At 47.3% G+C, this 21314-nt stretch overlaps 1 protein-coding gene across 2 annotated transcripts in view; it reads left to right on the forward strand.

Moving 5' to 3' along the window:
- Positions 1–19732, forward strand: part of LOC116958016 (uncharacterized) — a 39907-nt gene extending 20175 nt beyond the window's left edge. For both annotated transcript variants that reach the window (XM_076058087.1, XM_076058088.1), the window contains 7 exons: positions 3862–3975; positions 5023–5145; positions 5841–5926; positions 6062–6350; positions 6712–6987; positions 7770–7948; positions 11365–19732. In XM_076058087.1, the coding sequence (XP_075914202.1) occupies positions 3862–3975; positions 5023–5145; positions 5841–5926; positions 6062–6350; positions 6712–6987; positions 7770–7948; positions 11365–11529 (1232 nt within the window). In that variant the 3' untranslated portion in view covers positions 11530–19732. The remainder of the gene's footprint in view (positions 1–3861; positions 3976–5022; positions 5146–5840; positions 5927–6061; positions 6351–6711; positions 6988–7769; positions 7949–11364) is intronic.
- Positions 19733–21314: the final 1582 nt, after the last annotated feature.

The following is a 21314-nucleotide window of genomic DNA, read 5'->3' on the forward strand; positions in this document are numbered from 1 at the left end:
CTTCTCTAGCCCGTGCCGCGCCCGCTCAGCCCCCTCAATCCGGATAAACAAAAGCTGTTTCGGCATGCGGTGGCTGGGCATGCGGGCTACATGACCCAGCCATCGCAGCCTTGCCTGCCGGAGGAGCTCACCGATGGGACCCTGCCCAGATCTTTCAAGGATTTGTGAGCTCCTCACACAATCCAGTCTGGTTAAACCCAGGATGGATCGTAGGCAGGCCAGCCTAAATGTTTCCAACCGGCGAAGATGCTCCACCAGGGGGGTCCACGTTTCGCAAGCGTAGAGAAGGGAGGGAATGACCGTGGCCGAGAAGACCTGAAGCTTAGTGCGGAGCGACAGACCAGGTAGCTTCCACACAGCGTTACGCAACCGATGAAAAGATATTGCCGCTCGACTGATTCGGAGTGAGACCTCTGCTGTTAAACTGGAGCCAGTCATAAGCACACTGCCCAGGTATGGGAAACTCTCCACTCTCTCCACAACTGCCCCATCACCGATTGGGAGTTGTGGGGGTGGAATGTCCGATGGTACAAAATACCCAGGCAGGTGCTTAGTTTTGGTGGGGCTGATGGTAAGGCCCCACCTCTTAGTGGCACGCTCCAGTCTCAGCAGCAGCGTCTTCAACTCCTCCTCTGACTGAGCAGCTATTACCAAGTCATCAGCATACATAACGTGGTTGAGCAATAGGGAGCCATCCCTTGACCGCACCCGGGCATCGATTAGCCTCCCATTATATCTGTACCATATGGAGATTCCCCCGGTACAGCTATTGAAGGCTTCACGAACTACGTGGTCAAAATAGATGTTAAATAATGTGGGAGCCAGAGGACATCCCTGTCGCACCCCAAGGTGTACAGGGAATGGCTCTGACTCCCGGCCACGTAGTTTTACCCGGGCCCGCTCACCATCATGAAGGTCCTTAATGATCGTGAGCAGAGGGTCAGGTACTCCAAAAGCACGAAGAACGACCCAGAGCCCAGGCCTACTGATGGTATCATAGGCCTTGACCAGGTCAATAAAGCAGAGATGTAGGTCTTGTTGGAATTCCCTACACCTCTGCTGTAGCAGACGGACAGAAAATATGGCATCTGTGCAGGACCGCCCTTTCCTGAAACCGCATTGGGGCTCCGCAAGCCTCTCCTCAGCGTGCCTGGCAAGGCGATACTGAATAATCCTTGCCAGGACCTTTCCCGGCACACTGAGGAATGAGATGCCCCTGTAGTTGTTACAGTCTGTGCGGTCCCCCTTCTTAAAAAGGGGGACCACCAGGGCATCCTTCCAATCCTGCGGAACCCGTCCAGTGGTCCAGACTGTTGTTATGATGTCATATAGGGCAGTCTGTGCACAAACGCCACCCTCCCTCAGCATTTCGCTTGGGAGATCATCTCTGCCCGCTGCCTTTCCTGGTCTCAGACTCCGGATCGCCTTCAATACTTCCTCAGCAGATGGCACCTCAGCCAGCCACTCACAGGGGGTGACTTCATCCAATATTTGAGGCACCGCAGCCTCAGCAGGGTCATCCTCACTTTGTGCCACGATGTTTTCCTGGCTGAGGGATTTTCCCTCCCCCAGGAACTCACAGAAATACTCAGCAAATCTGCGAACCTGTTCCTGGGGGTCGGAAATCGGATCACCGTTTTTTCCCCTAATGATGGTAATAGGTGTGGCGCTGCAGGTTACTTTTTTGATGGAGTTAAATAGAGATTTGTGATCACGGGCCACTGAGGCAGACTCCATCTCCTCAGCAACCCGCGACCACCACCCATCCTTGCAGCGCCTCACGGCTCTCCGAACCTCCGAGCGAAGGCTGCGGTAAGCCTCCTCATTCTCTGACGTGGGATTCTGTAGCCGATGACAGTGGGCCTGTCGCTTTTTCTCAACCATCGCGAACAACTCCTCTTTCATCCAGGGTGTCTGGGGAGGTCTGGACCGCGTACCCAAAGCAGCCATTGCAGCTGCATGAGTCACAGTCCTAAACCTCGCCCATTTACCCTCGACATCAGGAGGAGTCGGGGACGATGCCAATCCCAGCCGCAAGCGATGATGAAATTCTCGCTTGCAACTTTCATCAGATAACTGAGACCAGGCCACTTTAGGTTGGAATGGGGTCCTGGGTGTACACCCACCACCGGAGTGGAAGAATGGCAGGCGCATCTTACAGATGACTAGTCGATGGTCAGAGGGCAGATCAGCTCCACGGTAGGTCCTGGTGTCAAGGACATGGGCTCGCATTCGCTGGTCCGTCACTATGTAGTCCAGCAGATGTTCTTGCTTGGACCCGGCATGCATCCATGATGTTGTGTGGATGCGCCGATGCCGGAACAGCGTGTTGGTAATTACAAGCCCATGGGCTGCACAAAAAATCTAGCAGCCTCCTACCGTTGTTATTGAGCTGATCTGGCCCATGCCCTCCAATCACTCCAGACCAGGTGCCAGTATCATGACCAACTCGGGCATTGAAGTCACCCAACATGATGACTCTATCCCGAGGGGCCACTTTAGCCAGCACCTGTGACAGGAGGTCATAGAAGGCATCTGACTCATCGGCTTTGCCTGCATCCCTCCACGGATGTTCATCTTCGGTGGGGGCATAAGTAACCACGACCACCATTCCTCGCCTCCGGTTGATGGGAAGGCGAGCCCAAAGTAGCCTGGGGCTTACAGCTTCCCACACCTCACCGCCACGCTCCCACGCCCCCTTCATTCTTTTGTTCAAAAGAAGACCCACACCCTGTTGTTTGGCAGTCTGCTGCCCCGAGTAGAGGACTGTCCACCCCTCATGGTGGCAGGAGCCAGAGCCAGTCCACCGGACCTCCTGAATGCCGCATAGATCCAGGCGGTACCGGTCCAGCTCCCGACAGAGGAGTGGCAGCCTCTCCTCTGGAGTGAGCATTCGAACATTCCACGTGGCCAACCGTAGTGGCTTTTCGTTGTTTCTGGAGTAGCCCCGAGGGTAGGTATTTAATCTCCTGGCTCCGCCAATTGGGGTTTGGCCAGGAGACGTCATAGACGCCTGGCCCCCCGGGGCCTCCGGCACAAGCTTAGTTGTTACATATTTCAGTTTAATTCGTAGTTTCGTGGTAATTAATTGAAGGTGGAGGGGTTACCAGCCCCTCGCATCCGTCCAGAGCCCCCGTTTTGCCCCTGTGGTGGACACATATGCCATGAGGGGAGGAGCCAATCAAAATTGGATCTCCCCCCACAGCGTTGTCCACGACAGAGTTGCCCGTCCGGCACCGCGAGGAGGTAGGGGGTTGTTTTGCCGGACACAACAACAATAGGAGAAACACACACACACATACACACAGTGAGACACGTATAGAGAGAGAGACACACCTAGAGAGACAGAGAGAGAGACACGCAGAGAGAGACACACACAGAGACACACACAGAGACACACAGAGGGACACACACAGAGGGAGAGACACACAACAACATCACAGCCAGTTATAGTCTTCTAAAAAAACGAGAGCCACCGTCACATCAAGGGAAAAGGGACAACCTTGGTTTTGTTAGTGAGACATTTAGCCCGTTAATGCAAATACATTTAACTTGGTAATGTAAATTGGTAATGTAACTCAAAGAGTCGGAAATAACTGCTGACAATGGCAGGTAGAATGGAAACATCAACAACCAGTTAAGGCCCTCTCCCACCTGAAGACGATTACTTGCGTGGCGATCGAAACGTCGTGATTGATTTTATTTCTACCTACTGGACTTTACGGGAAAGAACCAAAGAGGATGGATTCCTGCAGTCACGAAAGCTTCAAATCAAGATTGCAAAAAAATCCATGTTGAACTTTTTTCACACCGTACGTAGCCAACCATCCGCGTTGAGACTGATCAACTTTCTCATTGCAGGCGAGGAGGAGGCTGTGAACTGTTCCGTGGCCCAGGACACGGTGTGTCGGTGCACGGAGGGGCTCCAGAGAGACGACGATTCGGGATTTTGCCTGCCAGAGGATCCACGATCAGGTAGTAGTCGGCTTACAAAGCCGCTCAAGTCAACCACAATAAGCTGTTTTGTTTCTCAGCTGACAGTGGGGGCAAGGGGACAGCCTGGCAACTGAAACGGCAGAAGCTGTCCGCAGTAGAAGCCCGAATTGAAACTCAACCTCATGTCTATTGCAGGCTTCAGGGACTGCGTGGCATGATTTAAAGCTTTCGTGACTGCAAGGATTCATCTTCTTTGGTTCTTTCGGCAAAGTCACCACCACCACGTAGAATGAGAATAAAATAATGAATTAATAAAATAGCACAATAAAATTCTCACGACGTTTCGGCCACAACACAAGCGGCCTTTATCAGGTGAAGGGACGTGGCTTTGTTCGCTCCAGCGCTGTCCTCCAGACAGTCTCGTCCCTTCACCTGATGAAGGCCGCTTGTGTTGTGGCCGAAACGTCGTGAGAATTTTATTGTGTTATTTTATTAATTCATTATTTTATTCTCATTCTACGTGACCTTACCGAAAGAACCAAAGAAGGCTGCATGCATGGTCAAGCACAGCCACGTGTGTTGTTATCAGCTCACTACCCTGTGCAATACTGAACACCAAATCTGTATTGTCCCTACAAAGAAGTTTTAGGCTGGAGTCCCCTTGCATCGAAATCTGCACACTGGCTAAGAAAGCGTATTTACTTCTCATTTCAGAGGTTTGTGGTTCAAGCCAAACGGATATGCTAGTTAATTCTACTGGTGCATTCAACACAATTAAATGCGCCATCTCCTTTTATGGTGAATGATAGACGTCGTTCTTGGGGAAAGGCGAATGATTAAAAAAAAAACGTGAAACTGCTGCAAATGATCATCTTTGAAAAAGCGCATTCACGATATTTTTCGTGATAAAAAATGATAGAAATGATGGAAAGGGCACCGATTTAACGGGTTGATTTTGCTACAGGTTGTGTTAATGCAACGTACTGGATTCCCGTGCATTTCAATGCATGGAATAGACCTGAAAAGTAGGCGTAGAGGGGACTGTTGTTGACAGCTTGTGCTTTTGTCTCCTTCATAAAATTTCAGACGCCATAGTAGTCGCGTTGGCAACAATCCTCGGCTTCGTCCTGACTGGAGTCCTGCTGTACATATTGTGCTTAAAGATGAAACTGAAGGGGTCGACTTTTAAGAAGATGTTGAAGCGTCCCGGTAAGTGGTCATGTTCCGTGATTAATCTAAAGATAAAATCCTGGAATTGTGGATAAAATTATACGTCGACTGAAAATATATTTTTACTCTCATTATACAGTGAATTAAAATGCGCGGAGAAATCTCGTCTCGGCACGAGCCACCTCTGAATGCTCTCTGCAGACACCACTGCACAGAATGATGAAAATGAGTTACATCCCTTTTGAGAGCTTTGGCTTCGGTGTCATTTGAAATAGTCCCTTGGAGAGTGTTGCTACTGGTGACAGTCACCTCTGCCGTGCCTCCACTCATCCGACAATATTTCACACCCGAGTAAAGTCGTGTTGGACAGGACGCTCAATTGAAGCGTCGTCGTTACTTCGTTCTGTGCTTGCCGCTCTTGTGACAAAGGGAGGAAGTTGACAATTGTCGAGGTCCCGAGGGGCATCGAGGTAGGATTTGGACTGATTCAAAAACGACCTCAAAACTGTCTGTTCATGGTCTTTAGCCGCAGGTGATGACATTTTCATCTTGGCTATGAAATTATGCAACTTTGCATTCCAGTTAAGGTCTATCCAATCTTAAAATTATAGGAAACATTTAAAGGTTGTCCCTGACTCCAAGATCGCCATGTTTAGTTTTCTGTGTCGAACAATAGAACCGCATCGACTGTGCTATGAATCAGTGATTAACTAATTTTATCGGATTTCTTGCAGACACTACTCATACAAATAATGAGCATGATGAAAATCTACCGCTTGTTATCGTGCAAAATGAACACAAGGTGCCATATGGAGTTCAGGTAACTCAACGCAGCATGGTGGCATGATGACCCTACTCTACATTGTTTCAGTGTGTCGGCATGCACCAGTACACTGAAAACTCCATCCCAGATAGACAGAAATAATCGTGACCGTGTCTTCTCCACACGCTACAGAGGAGCAATGAGAGCAGCGAGACAATGCAACAGATCCGAGAGAACAAAGAGAATCTCAAGGCCTGGATCGGAGTGGATCCCTCGGCTTTCCTGGAGCATCTCAAAGGCTTCAAATTGATTCCACGACACGTGCACCAAGCGGCCGTCGACAAGGGCGGAGAGGAGAGTGTGGAGCTCGTTCTGGACCACTTCCTCAGCCAGGGAGAGGCACGCTGTGAGACGCTGTGGGACGCCCTCTACTCTGTGAGGAAGCAATACGTGCAGCTGTGGAAGTGGATTCAGTCACACGGTACGACCCACGTGAACGCACCGGTGTATTGACATCGAATGCCATTTTGTTAGAGTCGAGGAAGAAAAACCATGCATATGCGTGGCTTCCGTAATTGCTTTCCAACACGTAGTTCGTCCTCGGGGAAGTGATCGGAGACTACGACGCTACGTTTAAAGCCGCACAGGAATGATGTCATGCTGTGCGTGACTGAACGACTTCACGTCACACTTGACTGTTTAAGTACCAATATGAACCTAAATATGTTATACGTTGTGCCTTGATTCCAGAAGCACAATTGTAGCTGAATAGGATATAAACTCAATTAAAATCTGTGTTAAACGATTCGTTTGAAATTCATATGAGCCTCTGTCGATCGCAGGCGAGGCGTTGAGGGCCATTCGAGATAAGGAGTCGGATCTGAAGCGGTGGATCGCCAGAGACCCCAAGCATCTTCTGCTGCAGCTGATGAGTCGGGGACGGATCCCGAACGAGCTCTTCACCGAGGCCAAGGGCATCCGGGATGGCGTGGAGTGCACGGAGCTGCTGCTCAACTTCTTCATAGAGAGAGGGAATGACGACTGCCTCAAGCTGCTCTTTGCTCTGCAGGCCGTGCAGAACGAGTATCCTGGACTCAAGGAGTGGCTGGGAGGCCTTGGTAACAAAACAATACATTTATAATTAACGTTTAATTTCAGACGCAATCTACATTTGTCGTATTAACCGGCCATCATTCCTTCTGGTGACATGTCCTGCCCAGACGCAATTAATTAACAAAGCAATGTCCTATAACCCATGCACTGTCGTTCTGTTTTTCTACGTAACTTGAAACCGTGTACTATTTCATGCTCTTGCAGTGCTGTTCCTTTTAATTGTCAGTGTCCACGTGTCTGATCCGTACGTCATAGCAGGTAATGCGGGCCGATTAAAACTTTATTCTTCAGGCACATTGGTTACGTTACATTTCATTAAGAATAAGGGGGATTTCACATTTTATTTCTGGCAACAAAACTGAACCCTTTCTTTACAAGGAATCACGTGGTGCATTAACCACAATACTTGTGGTCAAAATGTAAACAAAAAACACACTGATGATATATGATGCATTGTCCTTGAAACTGATTGGTCCACAACCATAGACAGCTTTCTTTCGAGCCTCGTCTCCATTGGGGCTAGACCAGAGGACGCCACAAGTATTGTGGTTAATGCACCACGTGATTCCTCGTAAAAAAAGGTTTCAGTTTTGTTGCGAGAAAAAAAGGGGAAAACCCCTATTCTCATATTTTGGTACTGGCAAAAGGAGGTCTAATGATGTAGTTACCATTCATTATTTTGTTCAAATTTTCCAAAAAGCACTCCAACCTGCTCTCATCCACCTTTGAAGGCTGAAACGGCGCCAATTGCCGCTGCGTTTCCCCCCCCCCTTCTGTGGTGCCGCAGACTTCCTCCGGAGACTCTCCAACAAGTCCCCCCTGGTTCTGAACAAGTACAGCGACTTTGTCCTCCGAGACAAAATCCGCTTCAAGACGAGGGAGCTCCTCGTGGCGCTGCGCGACGACCTGACGCCTCTGCTCTCCCAACTGCAGATCAGGAACATCCTCACCGACAACAGCGTGCGGGTAAAGTCCAACTAAGATCACCGTCATCACAATCACGCGTAGCCTCATGAATAAGGACGTTTGGTGTTTGGCCAGTCCTTTTGGCACAAAGGCTATCACGACGGACCTACTTTCTAGGCTGCACAGAACATTTGCATCTTGAGTCTGCCGCGGGATTGGTTGACAGTGAGCAATCACAATGAGGTCCATGCCGACGTTAGGGTTGGACAAGCTGAAATAAGTTCCGAGAGCACAGACAGATGTAAGAAGCACAATTGAACAGAGCATTAAACATAGGTCATAGCACACATAGGTAGTGGCACACGTGATCTTATAATGATGACGTTTCTAAGACGACCGTTACCCCTGTTTGCATCGGACTGTATAGTAACATAATAGTATTTTAAAGATATGCTTAGTATCTTTTTTTTCATGATACTCATGATAGAGATGTGGTTTTATGCCAACTGGTGACACAACTGCCTTGTCAATGCTTAATTCGAGAGACATTTTCTACAGCCATAATACCGCAGTACATAAAGTTCGTTTGTGAATGTTGCTGCAAGCTCTTTGCACGAGTCGTTATTTTGATGTGCACGTCATCAGCATGCAGGGATACTCTTGACCCATTGGCTCCTAAATGTCACGCGGTAGCACTCGGTATATATTAAACAAAGAAAGGTCCCTGGGCAGATCCCTCCAGGACACATACAAAAGTGACACGTTCCTCTATTTTAGCATCTTGACAAAAAAACGATGTTTTTTCATTGGTAAGATAATCACACAGCCAAACAAGTGGCGATCCAGATCCTCAAATACGCTGGTGCAATGTGTCATTAATAATGCTCATTTTTTTTTATATACTGAATGCAATTGAAGGACCCAAAAGCAGCACGTGTAAGTGTATGTAATGGACAGTGTGAATGTACAGCTAATCCCTCGCCTACCGCGGGGATTAGATTCCCGGAAAAGGCCGCGGTTGGCAAATCCGTGGTTGGTTACAAATACCGGGGGCCTATGGGAAATAGGGAGTTAGGGGGAACTACTCGCCATAGTCTGACTCAGTTGCCTGTTTTTTTTTTAACGAAACACCGAATAAGATCCAGTATATTACACAGCACAATAAAATCGTAACCACGCATTACGTAAACTTGACACACCTTTAATGTTAACGACGGTGATCATGATCGATGGCAATGAGATAATTGGGGGGGGGGGAAGGGTTTGTTAGAAGGAGGAGGGGACTCGATCCACCCTCTAACTCGTCCGTGCTGAAGACACAACTCTCTGTCACCTCCACCACGCGCTACCACGCTTCGGGTCCATGGTTAAGCCATGCAGAGCGTCTTTCAATTGCATTCAGTATTTAAAAACAAAATGAGCATTATTAATGACACTTTGCACCAGCGTATTTGAGGATCTGGATCGCCACTTGTTTGGGCTGTGTGATTATCTTACCAATGAAAAAACATAGTTTTTTTGTCAAGATGCTAAAATAGAGGAACGTGGGAATAGGTTTTTACCCTTTTAACTGGCACAAAAACTGACACCTTTATTCAAGGCATCATGTTTGCAAAAACCACAACACAAGCAGTCAGAATGCAAACAAAAAAGACAACTCTGATAATATGCACTGTCCTTGAATTTGATTGGTCCACACCCGAGACAGCTTTTCTTAGAGCCTAGTCTCCATTGGTGTTGGACCAGAAGACGCCAAAAGGCGTACAACTCAAAAACAGCGCACCATCAGAGTATGTGTCCTGCAGGGATCTGTCCAGGGACCTTTCTTTGTTGAATATATACCGAGTGCTACCGCGTGACATTTAGAAGCCAATGGGTCAAGAGTATCCCTGTATGCTGATGACGTGCACATCAAAATAACGACTCGTGCAAAGAGCTTGCGGCAACATTCACAAACGAACTTTATGTACTGCGGTATTATGGCTGTAGAAAATGTCTCTCGAATTAAGCATTGACAAGGCAGTTGTGACGGGGAACCCCGCGACATTGGTAACGATGACGCCGCGCGTTACAATGTGATGCAATGACGCAATACCTACGTCACTCGACTTCCTTAACACCGTGCTTAACCGCGGATACTCAAATGTCCAGGCCGCGGTTGGTAAATCGGTATAGAAATAATAAAACCCTGTGTACATTCAGCTGCGGTTAGCAAATCAGTGGGTGGCAAGGGATTCCTGTACGTTAAAAAAATATTGAGCAAAATTACGGGATGTGGATTTGGGGAAAATGTTGAAATGAAAAGGTCATGGAGATTACGATAGAGTGTGAAGCATGTCTTACTGATTACACTGTAACAAAAAAACATTGTTCCTGGGTAGTAAGTGTTATTTCCTTGTTGCTTATGCCTCTAAAGTACAGAAAATGGCTATCTATTACCCACAAACTTTGCTTTTGTGACCAGGACAATGATTTTTTTTTATTTAAAGCTTTCGTGACTGCAGTAATTCATATTCTTAGTTTTTTTCGTGACTTCACCGAAAACAAACTAAGAACAGGCCAATGATGTTTTGACATTTACCTATTTTCAAAATCGAAAACGTGGCGTGCATTTGTGTCATTCCTTCACGTAAAGTCCTGGTCACAAAAGCAAAGTTTGAGGGGAACAACAACAATAATAATAATAGCAATTTTCTATACTGTTGAGGCATAAGCAATAAAAAAATAACACTTAGCAACCAGAAACAAAAATCGTGTTACATGTCTTACTATCTATACGTACAGGATTCTCCCTATTGTCCTTATAAATAACGTAGCTAAAACAACTCGTGATTGTCCTCGGAAGTATGTAATTACACTAAAACAAAACCTGAACATTCATCAAGAACTCTGTGGCCTTATCTTAACAAAATTTACAGAACGTTTTTTTTCTTACGCGCTTCACAGCGATGATACAATTGTACGTAAGATGATAGTGGTCTGAGATGAGGAATGTGGTTTTTAAAAATGTTGGTGCTATTTGAGTGACGGAACAGAACAGGCGTGAGTGTCGAGGAGGGGGCTGGGGTAGGTTTGGTTGGAACTGGGGGGGGGAGTGATGAGGCATTGCATTGGGAAGACAAAGAGAGTCGGCCGGGGGAGCTGGGTGGGTGGTAGAAAGAGATGGAGTGGACGCTGAGGTGAATACTTTTATTGCTGGGTTTGTCTCCCGAGTTTTAAGAAAACCCTTCGATGAGTGTGGCCAGTGTTCGATAGGGGTAAGTCCCGAATAGGAATACAACTTTACCTGGAAGTGTTGCTCATGTTGGATCATCTTTACAAGAGTCACACTTTGTCATAAACGCTGCTGCTTTACAACGCAAACACAGGGTGCTTCTGGAGTGTTGCAGGCAAGCGGCTCTGAAGAACCGCCATCGCTACAGAAACGTCGTTCCGCTCTGAACGTCGCGTCTTTGCGTTCGTGTGTCCACCCGCAGGCCGTGAAGGAGATGCAAGCTCGGCAGGGCAGCGAGAAGGCGACACAGCACATGGTGGAGCTGGTGATGGCGAGGGGGCGACCCAGGGTCAAGCAGTTCTGGGAGGCGCTGTGGGACCTCAGGGAAAGTTACCCAGACCTGGAGAACGTCTTTGAGAAGTTCTAATGGGTGGAACCGGAGAGAGAGAGGGGAAGACCCTAACGGAGAATGGCTTGATGATGACCTCATAACGAGATTGGTGCCAGAAAGATGATGCGGCCACTACTTTAGCATATTGGCACGACAAGACAGGGAGAGAGGAAAGTGGAAACAAACCACCACCTACGACTATGGGGATATCTGCCATATGGATCGTGATGATGATGAATGGTGCGTGGGGGGTAGTTGTGGTCCAGTGGTTATTGCACTGCACAAATCACGGTGGCTAGGATATGTTAATTACCCTGCCCCATATACAGGACAGGAGGTCGTGGGTTCGATCGCGACCCAGACGCCTGCTGTTTATTTGGAGTTTGCAACATCTCTCTCCCCGTGGTCACGTGGATTTTTATCCAAGTCGTCCTCATTTCCCTTCCGCATGAAGAATCAACGTGACGCGTTTATAATATTTTGCTGCCATAAAATTCCACGTGATGATGTTGATAAGATTTCGTTGAGCTATCGTTTCGGATAGCCATGTCGCTTCTGAATAAGAGCTACTGTATAGCTCATTGGGCCTGTACTGGAAAGATAACTAAAATATTTTTTTTTTATAATTTATGAACCCAACTGCTCTGTCTGCTTCTTCCCTGGCACCGCTCCGCTTTGTAATTCCCTCCCATCGTGTCAAGTTTTTGTAACAACCCTTGCCCAATTCAAGAAAGGTATTGTCCATTGACAGCCACGCAGAGGAATGTGCATGATTGCCGTGGGGGGGTGTTTAGTCAACGAGACCAAATTAATCGGTCGTATTCATTAAGTCACGGTTGGCTTATTTTAACTTTGTTTTATTAATTTATAAATAGCATCACGATACATATCATAATTATTTAATCACGGGCCAAGCAAGATGTATTCACTTGCATTAGATCGCTGCCACTTCCAGAGCAGATCACTTTGCCAGGCTCCCTCACTACCAGGCCGGGGATGCCTGATATGGCCATGGTCGCCATTTAACAAAAAAATGGCCGCGAGTTATCAACTCCGAAAAACATTCGTAGAAGATTACAATTCTTAATTCTATATTTGAAGCTTTCGTGACTGCTAGGATCCATATTCTTTGGTTCTATTGGGTAAAGTCAGGTAGGTGAAAATAAAACAACAAAAAATCACGACGTTTCGGCCACAACACAAGCGGCCCTCATCAGGTGAAGGGACGAGACCGTCTGGAGTGAGGAAATCCGATGAGCTGTGAAGCTCTTTCGTTCACTCATTGATTAGCTTGGGGGTCGTGATCTGGGCGTGGCTTTTCTCGCTCCAGCGCTGTCCTCCAGACGGTCTCGTCCCTTCACCTGATGAGGGCCGCTTGTGTTGTGGCCGAAACGTCATGATAATTTTATTGTGTTATTTTATTTTATTCATTTATTATTGTTATTTTTTTGTTGTTTTATTTTCACCTACGTGACTTTACCCAATAGAACCAAAGAGTATTACAATTCTTAGTTGCATTACTTGATTCATGATCATCATCATCATCATCAGCGATTGTCATCTCCTTGCTCTCTATTCATCATCATCGGTGATTATATCACCTTACCATAATCATCATCAGTGATAACATCACCTTATGTATTCATCATCGGTCATGACATCATCCTGCTCTATTCGTCATCATCAGTGATGACATCAACTTATGTATTCATCATCAGTGATAACATCACCTTGCTCTATTCGTCATCATCAGTGATGACATCACCTTGCTCTATTAATCATCATAAGTGATGTCATCAGCTTGCTCTATTCGTCATCTACAGTGGTGAAATTACCTTCACTATTTAAGACCGGAAACAGGAAGACTTCTTCACAATTCTGGCAAATCCTCTGATGAAGCTGCTGGTTGTTGTTGTTGTAATCGCCAGCTAAACATCGCAGCAGTACTGAGGAAGGAAGCTCTCCCTGGCTATTGCGTTTCAAAAGGGGTCGGGGGTAGCAGGGCGTGCTGATATTCTCAGTCACCACCGTGCCTGGTTACGGTGCAAGTCTTTTGTTTTGCATCTCCCCCGTACCCCTTCTCTGGCCTTTATCCACCCAGAAGTGTCAAAGGAGGTTGCGCGTGGTGGGACAAACAGTGGCTATCTCTGATGTGTTTTTTTTTAAGGTATCCGACCAGCATGGAAGAGAAGGCGAAATATTTTTTCACGGGGGAAGGGGCTTTCTTTTTGGGGCTCCATGGTGGCTAGGAGATGTTGACTACATCGCCTGGTATACAGGAAGTTGTGGGTTCGATCCTGACCCTGACGCCTCCTGTATATTTGGAGTTTGCATCTCCCTCCGCCGTGGTGGCGTGGATTTTTCTCTGGGTCCTCCGGGTTTTACCCTCCACATTTAGGAATCAACATCACACGTTTCGAGTTTTTTTTGGCTACTGCTCTAAATTTCCACACGACGTTGATGATATCAGCCACTTCGTTGGGCGATCATTCATGATAGCCAGGTTCCACTTCCGAAAGAAGAGCTATGTAGCTTAGTGGGGCCTTACCTGATGAAATAGTGCAACATATACTCTGGGGGGAGAGGCTTTCTAGAGCCCCCTCTCGTGGAGGCCTTTCCACCAGCAGTGGCCCAGGTAAGTGATTTTAAGACTGCCTCTTTAGCTTTCAGAATAGTTGTCTTCATACTGGAGGAATCCGATGAGCTACAAAGCTCTTTTTTTCACAGATGTCCAGTGTGACCCTTGGTAGTCATACAGTCACGTGACAAATTCCCTTCACTTCTATTCCTTCCACCGAGCCTCGTTCCACGAACGACGTTTCGTTAACGGTGCTTGTAGTCGACACATTTTAGAGACCCTTGGGCCAGACCAGATATCGGTACCACCCAAGTTGGCCAAACTTCATTGGTGCCATTGTATTTGTTACACCAACAGAAGTAAAATAATACACGATAACCTTTCCAAATGAGCAGCTGTTTAATTTTTCTCCCAGGAAAACTGCTTTCGCACCTATCGCATTCACGCCTATTTGCCCGAACGTTGCAAATAAAACATTCCAACACCTCTGCTGTTAATTAAGATAAGAAATAACTTACGAAATGGATGTTTGCCCCCAACGGATGTATTTCATACACATTCTTGCATCTATTCACGCTTGTTCTTCAATTTCAGTGACTTAGTTAAGTCTGGAATAGATTGGCGCTATCTGTTTTCCTTCTGTTTCCAGCGGCTTGTTTGCTCATGATCATTTACTGGCAGGTGAGGCAAGTACTAGTGGTTGTGTATTATTTCTGTTCATAAAATATATCTAAAGTGCCAACTTTACCCTCAATATACTGTTAATGTACCTTCTTTGGTTCTTTCGGTAAAGTCACGTAGAATGAGAATAAAATAATAAATTGATAAAATAAAATAACACAATGAAATTCTCACGACGTTTCGGCCACAACACAAGCGTCCTTCAGCATGCTAAGTCCGCCAATTAAATGCTAATTTTTTATGCTAATTCATTTGTCAAGGCGCTCTGTTTCTTCTCACACAGCTTAAAGGTCGCGGTCTGAGCTTGGCTCTCTTCGCTCCAGCGCTGTCCTCCAGACAGTCTCGTCCCTTCACCTGATGAAGGCCGCTTGTGTTGTGGCCGAAACGTCGTGAGAATTTTATTGTGTTATTTTATTTTATTCATTTATTATTTTATTCTCATTCTACGTGACTTTACCGAAAGAACCAAAGAAGATGAATCCTTGCAGTCATGAAAGCTTTAAATCGAAAAGTTAATGTACCTGTTAAGATTATTAGTTAAGGCCAGGTACTACAGGCAAAAGTAATTATTTTTGTTCAGTTTGTCAATGTTGATCTTTTTGATATTTTGCTTCCATAAATTGTAAACTTTCATAACATGCACACAATTATTACCAATAACTTTGTTAGTGGTAATCATTGGCACTCCTTGACTGGTTCTAGACTGATCTGACTTCTAGCCTGGTTGCTTCAATGAAACTCTCTAGGCATTGTCCAAGTCAAGGAATCAACCAAGAAGCACACAAGGCGAAAGCTGGAGAGGGCGTTTGCTGGAGCCTTGGGCGTCTTCCCTGATGGGAAAGGAAAACTCCTCCTCTATCCAGCTAACCTGTCCATGAGGGAACTTACCAAAGAAAATCAGTCTCTAAAAATGGAGCTGCAGACCCTGAAAAGTGTCGGTGATGAAGATGTTATAGCCAAAGCAGCCGTCAAATTGAAAGAGGACATCAGGAGTCAAGATGTTCCTCAAGCCTGGCCACCTGAAGTCAAACCAGAAGCAGAATGTCCTACCATTCCAGAGTCGCTCATTGTCTTCCTGAACTATCTACTCACAGGCGCTCATGATCCTGATCATGCATCCCATAGAGTTCAGCGGCTTCTGCAATCATTTGTCCATGACATAGTTTATGCAGTGACATGTGCAACGACCAAGCCTTCCAAACACATTGTTCTGCCATTCAATGTCAAGTCATTGTCAGGGAATGTAGAGCTGATAAACATCCTCAACCGACTTGGTCACAGTGTGTCCTATCCACGGATGGAAGAGATCGGCACTGCCCTGCGTCTTCAGAAACTCTCATCATCAGGGAGTGACATTGCCCTACCAGCTAACATCCATCCTGGTATATTCACAACTTTAGCCTGGGACAATATCGATCGTCTTGAAGAAACCGTCACTGTCAGCGGTGAGGGATTGCTGTGCAAGCAAAGCGAGCCAGCCCAGGTCCTGTCCAACCCATTGCCCACTGTTGCCAAAACAAAGCAGAGAAGCATTAATGCACCCCCGCCAATGGTACCAACTTACAACGCTGGACAACGGGTGGAGGCCACCACAAAGCAACAGTGCAGATGGCGATACCGCAGCCAATACTCAGCTTGCCAGGGAGAAGAACCTTGTTCGGGTCCTAACACGCACGTCACAACAGGAAGACCAGCCAATCAGCAGCTGGACAGGCTTCTACATCCTGACTCGAGGTGAGACGACGGTCATCCCCGACAATGCAGGCTCTCTGCCCGCCATCAGTGCTCCAGCGACACAAGTGTCTACCGTCAACGAGGTGCTTAACCGGTCACCGAGCGTCGTGTGGTACTTAAGCCTGACAAAGATTGTCCGCCTCTTTGAACCAAGCCGTGCATGCGACGGCCGTCGAGATCACATGGAAACACCGTGACAGGCTCCATGATATCGTCGCCAGGCTTGGGGTATTCCACACCATCTGCACACTGCTGGCAATAATTAGGAAAGCGTTTCCAAAATGCTGGACTCCGAGATCTCTGCATTGAGTCTGGCATGATCGCAGAAGGCTCCATTGTTTCTGGTGTTATGGATGGCCGCAAGCACAACAGGGCAGTGCGACTACACAAGCTCCTGTGTGAGGCTCTCGTGCGACTGACATGGAATGGTTTCCTGTCCTGGTTGGAAGCAACTCACATGAACCGCATGGTTCACCTGGATGAGACGCTGAGGACCGTTGACAACCTTGGGAAAGAAGTCTCGCAAGCCGCTTTGAAGGAGGTCCTCGAGAACAGCTCGTGTACACGTGTCGTGGAATTGTTTGAAGTCTACCGCGAGTTCCTCAGAGGTTGGAAACGGCAGCCTCTCGACCTTCTGGACGCCCTATTTGGACACGGTTGAAATATTGTCGGGGCACATCCGAGCATCCAGAGAGGGAGACTGGATGCTACACTTGGCAAGCATTCGAGCAATGATCCCGTGGTGCTTCGCTTATGATAGGATGAATTATGCACGCTACCTCCCCTACTACTACGCCCAGGTGTCTCAGCTGCCCATCACACACCCAGATGTGTACACGGAATTCATGGAAGGAGGCTTTTCGGTTCAACTGAGCTCCGCCAATCCATTTGGCCGAATCCCTGTTGACCAAGCTATAGAAAAAACGGTGAACAAAGACACCCAGACAGCTGGAGGGACAAAGGGATTCAGCTTGAAGCCAGGAGCCGTGACCAAATATTACCTAACAGCTGAGTACAGAAGCATGTACCTGAGACAGTTGAGAGACCTGATAGGTCACGGCAGGTCCAAACTGTCCAATCCAGATCTACAGGGTCCAGGGGTCAAGAGAGATGAAGCAGATGTCCAGTCTCTCTTTGACCTTATGGAGAATAACTGCATCAATCCTATGTCCCCAGATGAGACAGATCTGGTTAGCCTCTCCACTGGCACCATAGCTCCACCTGATGTGACCAGGGATCCGTTGAGAGCTCTTGAGATAGGAGAAGAGGCCTACCAGGTATTCAATCAAGCAAGGTTAGATGAAGACCCACAATCTGTGAAGTTCCACGACAAGGTGACCAAGCAAAGTCTGAAGACATTCTCCAATATCAGTACAAAATACGGCACATGGAAAGAAAGCACAGGATGTGGTCCTGAAGGCAGATGGAAACCTGTTCAGCCACATGATCCTGGTGGCTGAAAGCAGGAAGGTGAATATGAAGGATGTCTTTGCCCACCCACTGGGCCCACTGCCATAAGCACTGGCAAATGCTGATGGGTCCCTACAAAAACAAACAAGGCTGCACTTTCCAGAGAGCTTGAGAAGAATGTGTCTCCTGCAGAAGACATCCCAACCCCATCTACTGCCATCATTGATGGGATGAGCCTGGGCCAAAAGAATGAACGGCAACAACAAAACCTTTACCACAGGTGGCAGAAGTCAGCCTTGATCCAGGTCCTCCACGAGAGGGGCCACAGAGTGAGAGGATTGATGTCGTGTTTTACGTCTACCGAAAGACTTCGATCAAAGATGCTGAACGACTGAACCGGGGTGCAGACACCACTCTCCAGTACAAGAACCTTGCAGGGGGACACCACGTCCAGCAGCGGAGAAAACTCCAGTGCGGTCCCTCCAACGAGACCAGTCTCATCAATTTTCTGGTGGAAGAGTGGAAACTGCCACGATACAGAGAGATGCTGCATGGCGAGGTGTTGTTCGTGGCCCGGGAGGAAACCTGCTACAAGTTGACGGAAGATGAGTGTGAGGAAGTAGCAGAGCTGCACTCCACGCACGAAGAAGCTGACAGCCGTCTGCTCCTGCATGCATTGCATGCGGCAAATGTGGTCTCAAAGGCAGTTATCATCACAGCTGAGGACACTGACGTCTTGGTGCTTTGTCTTGGCTTCCAGGAGGACATCACCTCTCCCATCTAGCAGAAGTGCGGGACACAGAACCGCACACGGTTTGTCGATATGTCGAGGTCACTTGGAGACAGCTTCTGTGACGGCCCAATTGGCTTGCACGCCTTCACGGGCTGCGACACTGTCAGTGCATTCGCCGGTCGAGGGGAGCCGAATGCCCTGGAGAAGGTGAGAAAGGACACCGCCTGCCAAGAGACTTTTAGTCGACTGGGGCAGTCAAGGAACGTGAAGCGATGAGCTGTCCCAGAAAATTGAGCAGCTCACCTGCCGCATGAACGTCGCTAACAGCTGCGCCGGCGAGGTGAACGAACTGCTCTACACCGGCTCTTCAGCACCAAAAGGTGGAGAAGTCGAGTCCAGCCAGCTGCCACCGTGTAGAGAACTGTCTCTCTTCACGCATGTTCAACGAGCCGACTATCAGGCAGCAATATGGAAGTGCTGCCTGCACGCTAACCCCGTGGTGCAAAGCACGACCGAGTATGGGTGGAAAGACGATGATGGCAAGCTGGCCATCTACTGGATGCGCTCCCCCACCCGCACCAGATGTGGTCTTGGAACTGCTGGCATGCAAGTGTGTGCGCGTTCATGCAAAAATTCCAAGCTGCACGTGCCTGTCAAATGGACTGACATGCACAGACACGTGCCGGTTACAGACCTGCAGTAACCAAAAACTGCAGGATGATCCAGAACCTGACTTTGAACTGGGGGAGTCAGATGACGAGATAGACGGGCAGTTTGATGAGTAACAGAGGGTGGTGATTCTGACGGTATTACTGTGGTAGTAGGAGTATACATTGATGCACAGTGTGGTGATTATGGACTTGGTTAGCCTTGTTAGCACCATCTAAGTACTCACAGAGCTTTATAACAATAATGTAGCCTTCTTCACATAAACCCATCACTAATGATATATATGAGATTTCATGTATCATTGACTAAGTATATGCGAATGCGAATGTCAATGTTTATAATATCCAAGTAGCTCCTTACCCCACTATGGTGTTCCTTATTATCCTGTATATTCATTGTGTATTTAAACCAATAAAGACCAGTTTGTGACCTAACTGGCTTTGCTCTATGTAGTTTTTCATTAATAATAATAATAATTTCGATTTAAAGCTTTCGTGACTGCAATAATTCATCTTCTTTGGTTCTTTCGGTAAAGTCACGTAGAATGAGAATAAAATAATAAATTGATAAAATAAAATAACACAATAATATTCTCACGACGTTTCGGCCACAACACAAGCGGCCTTCATCAGGTGAAGGGACGAGACTGTCTGGTAGGACAGCGCTGGAGTGAAAGAGCCACGTTCAGATCACGGCCTTTAAGCTGTGTGAGAGGAACAAAGCGCCCTCAACTTTAGCTAACAGCTTAAAGGCCGTGATCCGAACGTGGCTCTTTCACTCCAGCGCTGTCCTACCAGACAGTCTCGTCCCTTCACCTGATGAAGGCCGCTAATGTTGTGGCCGGAACGTCGTGAGAATATTATTGTGTTATTTTATTTGATCAATTTATTATTTTTCTCATTCTACGTGACTTTCCCGAAAGAACCAAAGAAGAATAATAATAATGCCCGTTTCATCGTTCCGGACGCCTGTCATAGGGTATGGGTTATACAAGTCATGGTAACTACAACTAAGCTGCCACTCCGCAAAGGGTTATCATATCAGAATGTGTCCCACACACACGTGGAGGATTACAAAAAACAACTACTGGACTTTTACCACCTCAGGTGGTACCAAGAAGTGATTGTGTTTTGGTCTGGGCCCATCGACTACCTGGGCTCTGACCAACGTTCGCCAGCCCCCAAAAGCCCTCCTGACTGGCTGACCCCGTTGAGTCCAAACTGTGCCATTGCTACGACAGGCCACATGAAAGTTACAACCCGATGACTTCCCTTTGGTTGAAGTTACACTGCAGGTGGCTGTCTTATTGTTACATTGCCTTCCTGCATCAACTCCTTATCAGTGCCCCTACCTTATTACAGACAAATTCAGACCTCATTGGTCACCCTGTGCCCCTTAAAACTCAACGTTCATCCCTACAAAGTCCCATCGCAAGGGGGAAACAAAAGCACCAACAGACTCAACACATTTTTGCAACGTACTGAAACGGCTGTACGCCGCATAAACCTGAAAACTCAATTTCCCTGCACAACAATGCGGGTAAAACCGTGGTTGTGGGTGGCAACTATGACACTGCGTTCAACGGTCCGGTGTTAAAATTCGACGTTAGGTTGTGCCGATGTTCTCCAGGTCACTTAAGGGAGCTTCCCTCTGGGTTGTGGAGCGAAACGCCGGACACCGTGCACGGATGACGACGACAACAACAACAACACAGGCCGTGGAACCCGAAAACGCATCGGAGGAACTTTTCAGCACAAACTGCGAAAAACCTCCGCTAGTGCAGCATTTCAGAAAATAATTTTCCGCGAGGGGCAAGACAGCGGCACAGACCGTATGCTGCGATACAGACACACAGCTGATTCGGGAGTGTTTGCAAGTTTATATTTATTGAAACCTTAATACGTTTTAGTTTTTTTTTTACACGATAGATATTCAGTGTCGATTTGAAGCTTTCGTGACTGCAAGGATGCATCTTCTTTGGTTCTTTCGGTAAAGTCGCCACCACGTAGAATGAGA

Source organism: Petromyzon marinus, assembly GCF_048934315.1.
Source record: "Petromyzon marinus isolate PM22_M1 ecotype Great Lakes invasive population chromosome 68 unlocalized genomic scaffold, UKy_Petmar_22M1.pri1.0 chr68_unloc.1, whole genome shotgun sequence".
In the NCBI taxonomy this organism is placed as follows: Eukaryota; Metazoa; Chordata; class Hyperoartia; order Petromyzontiformes; family Petromyzontidae; genus Petromyzon; species Petromyzon marinus.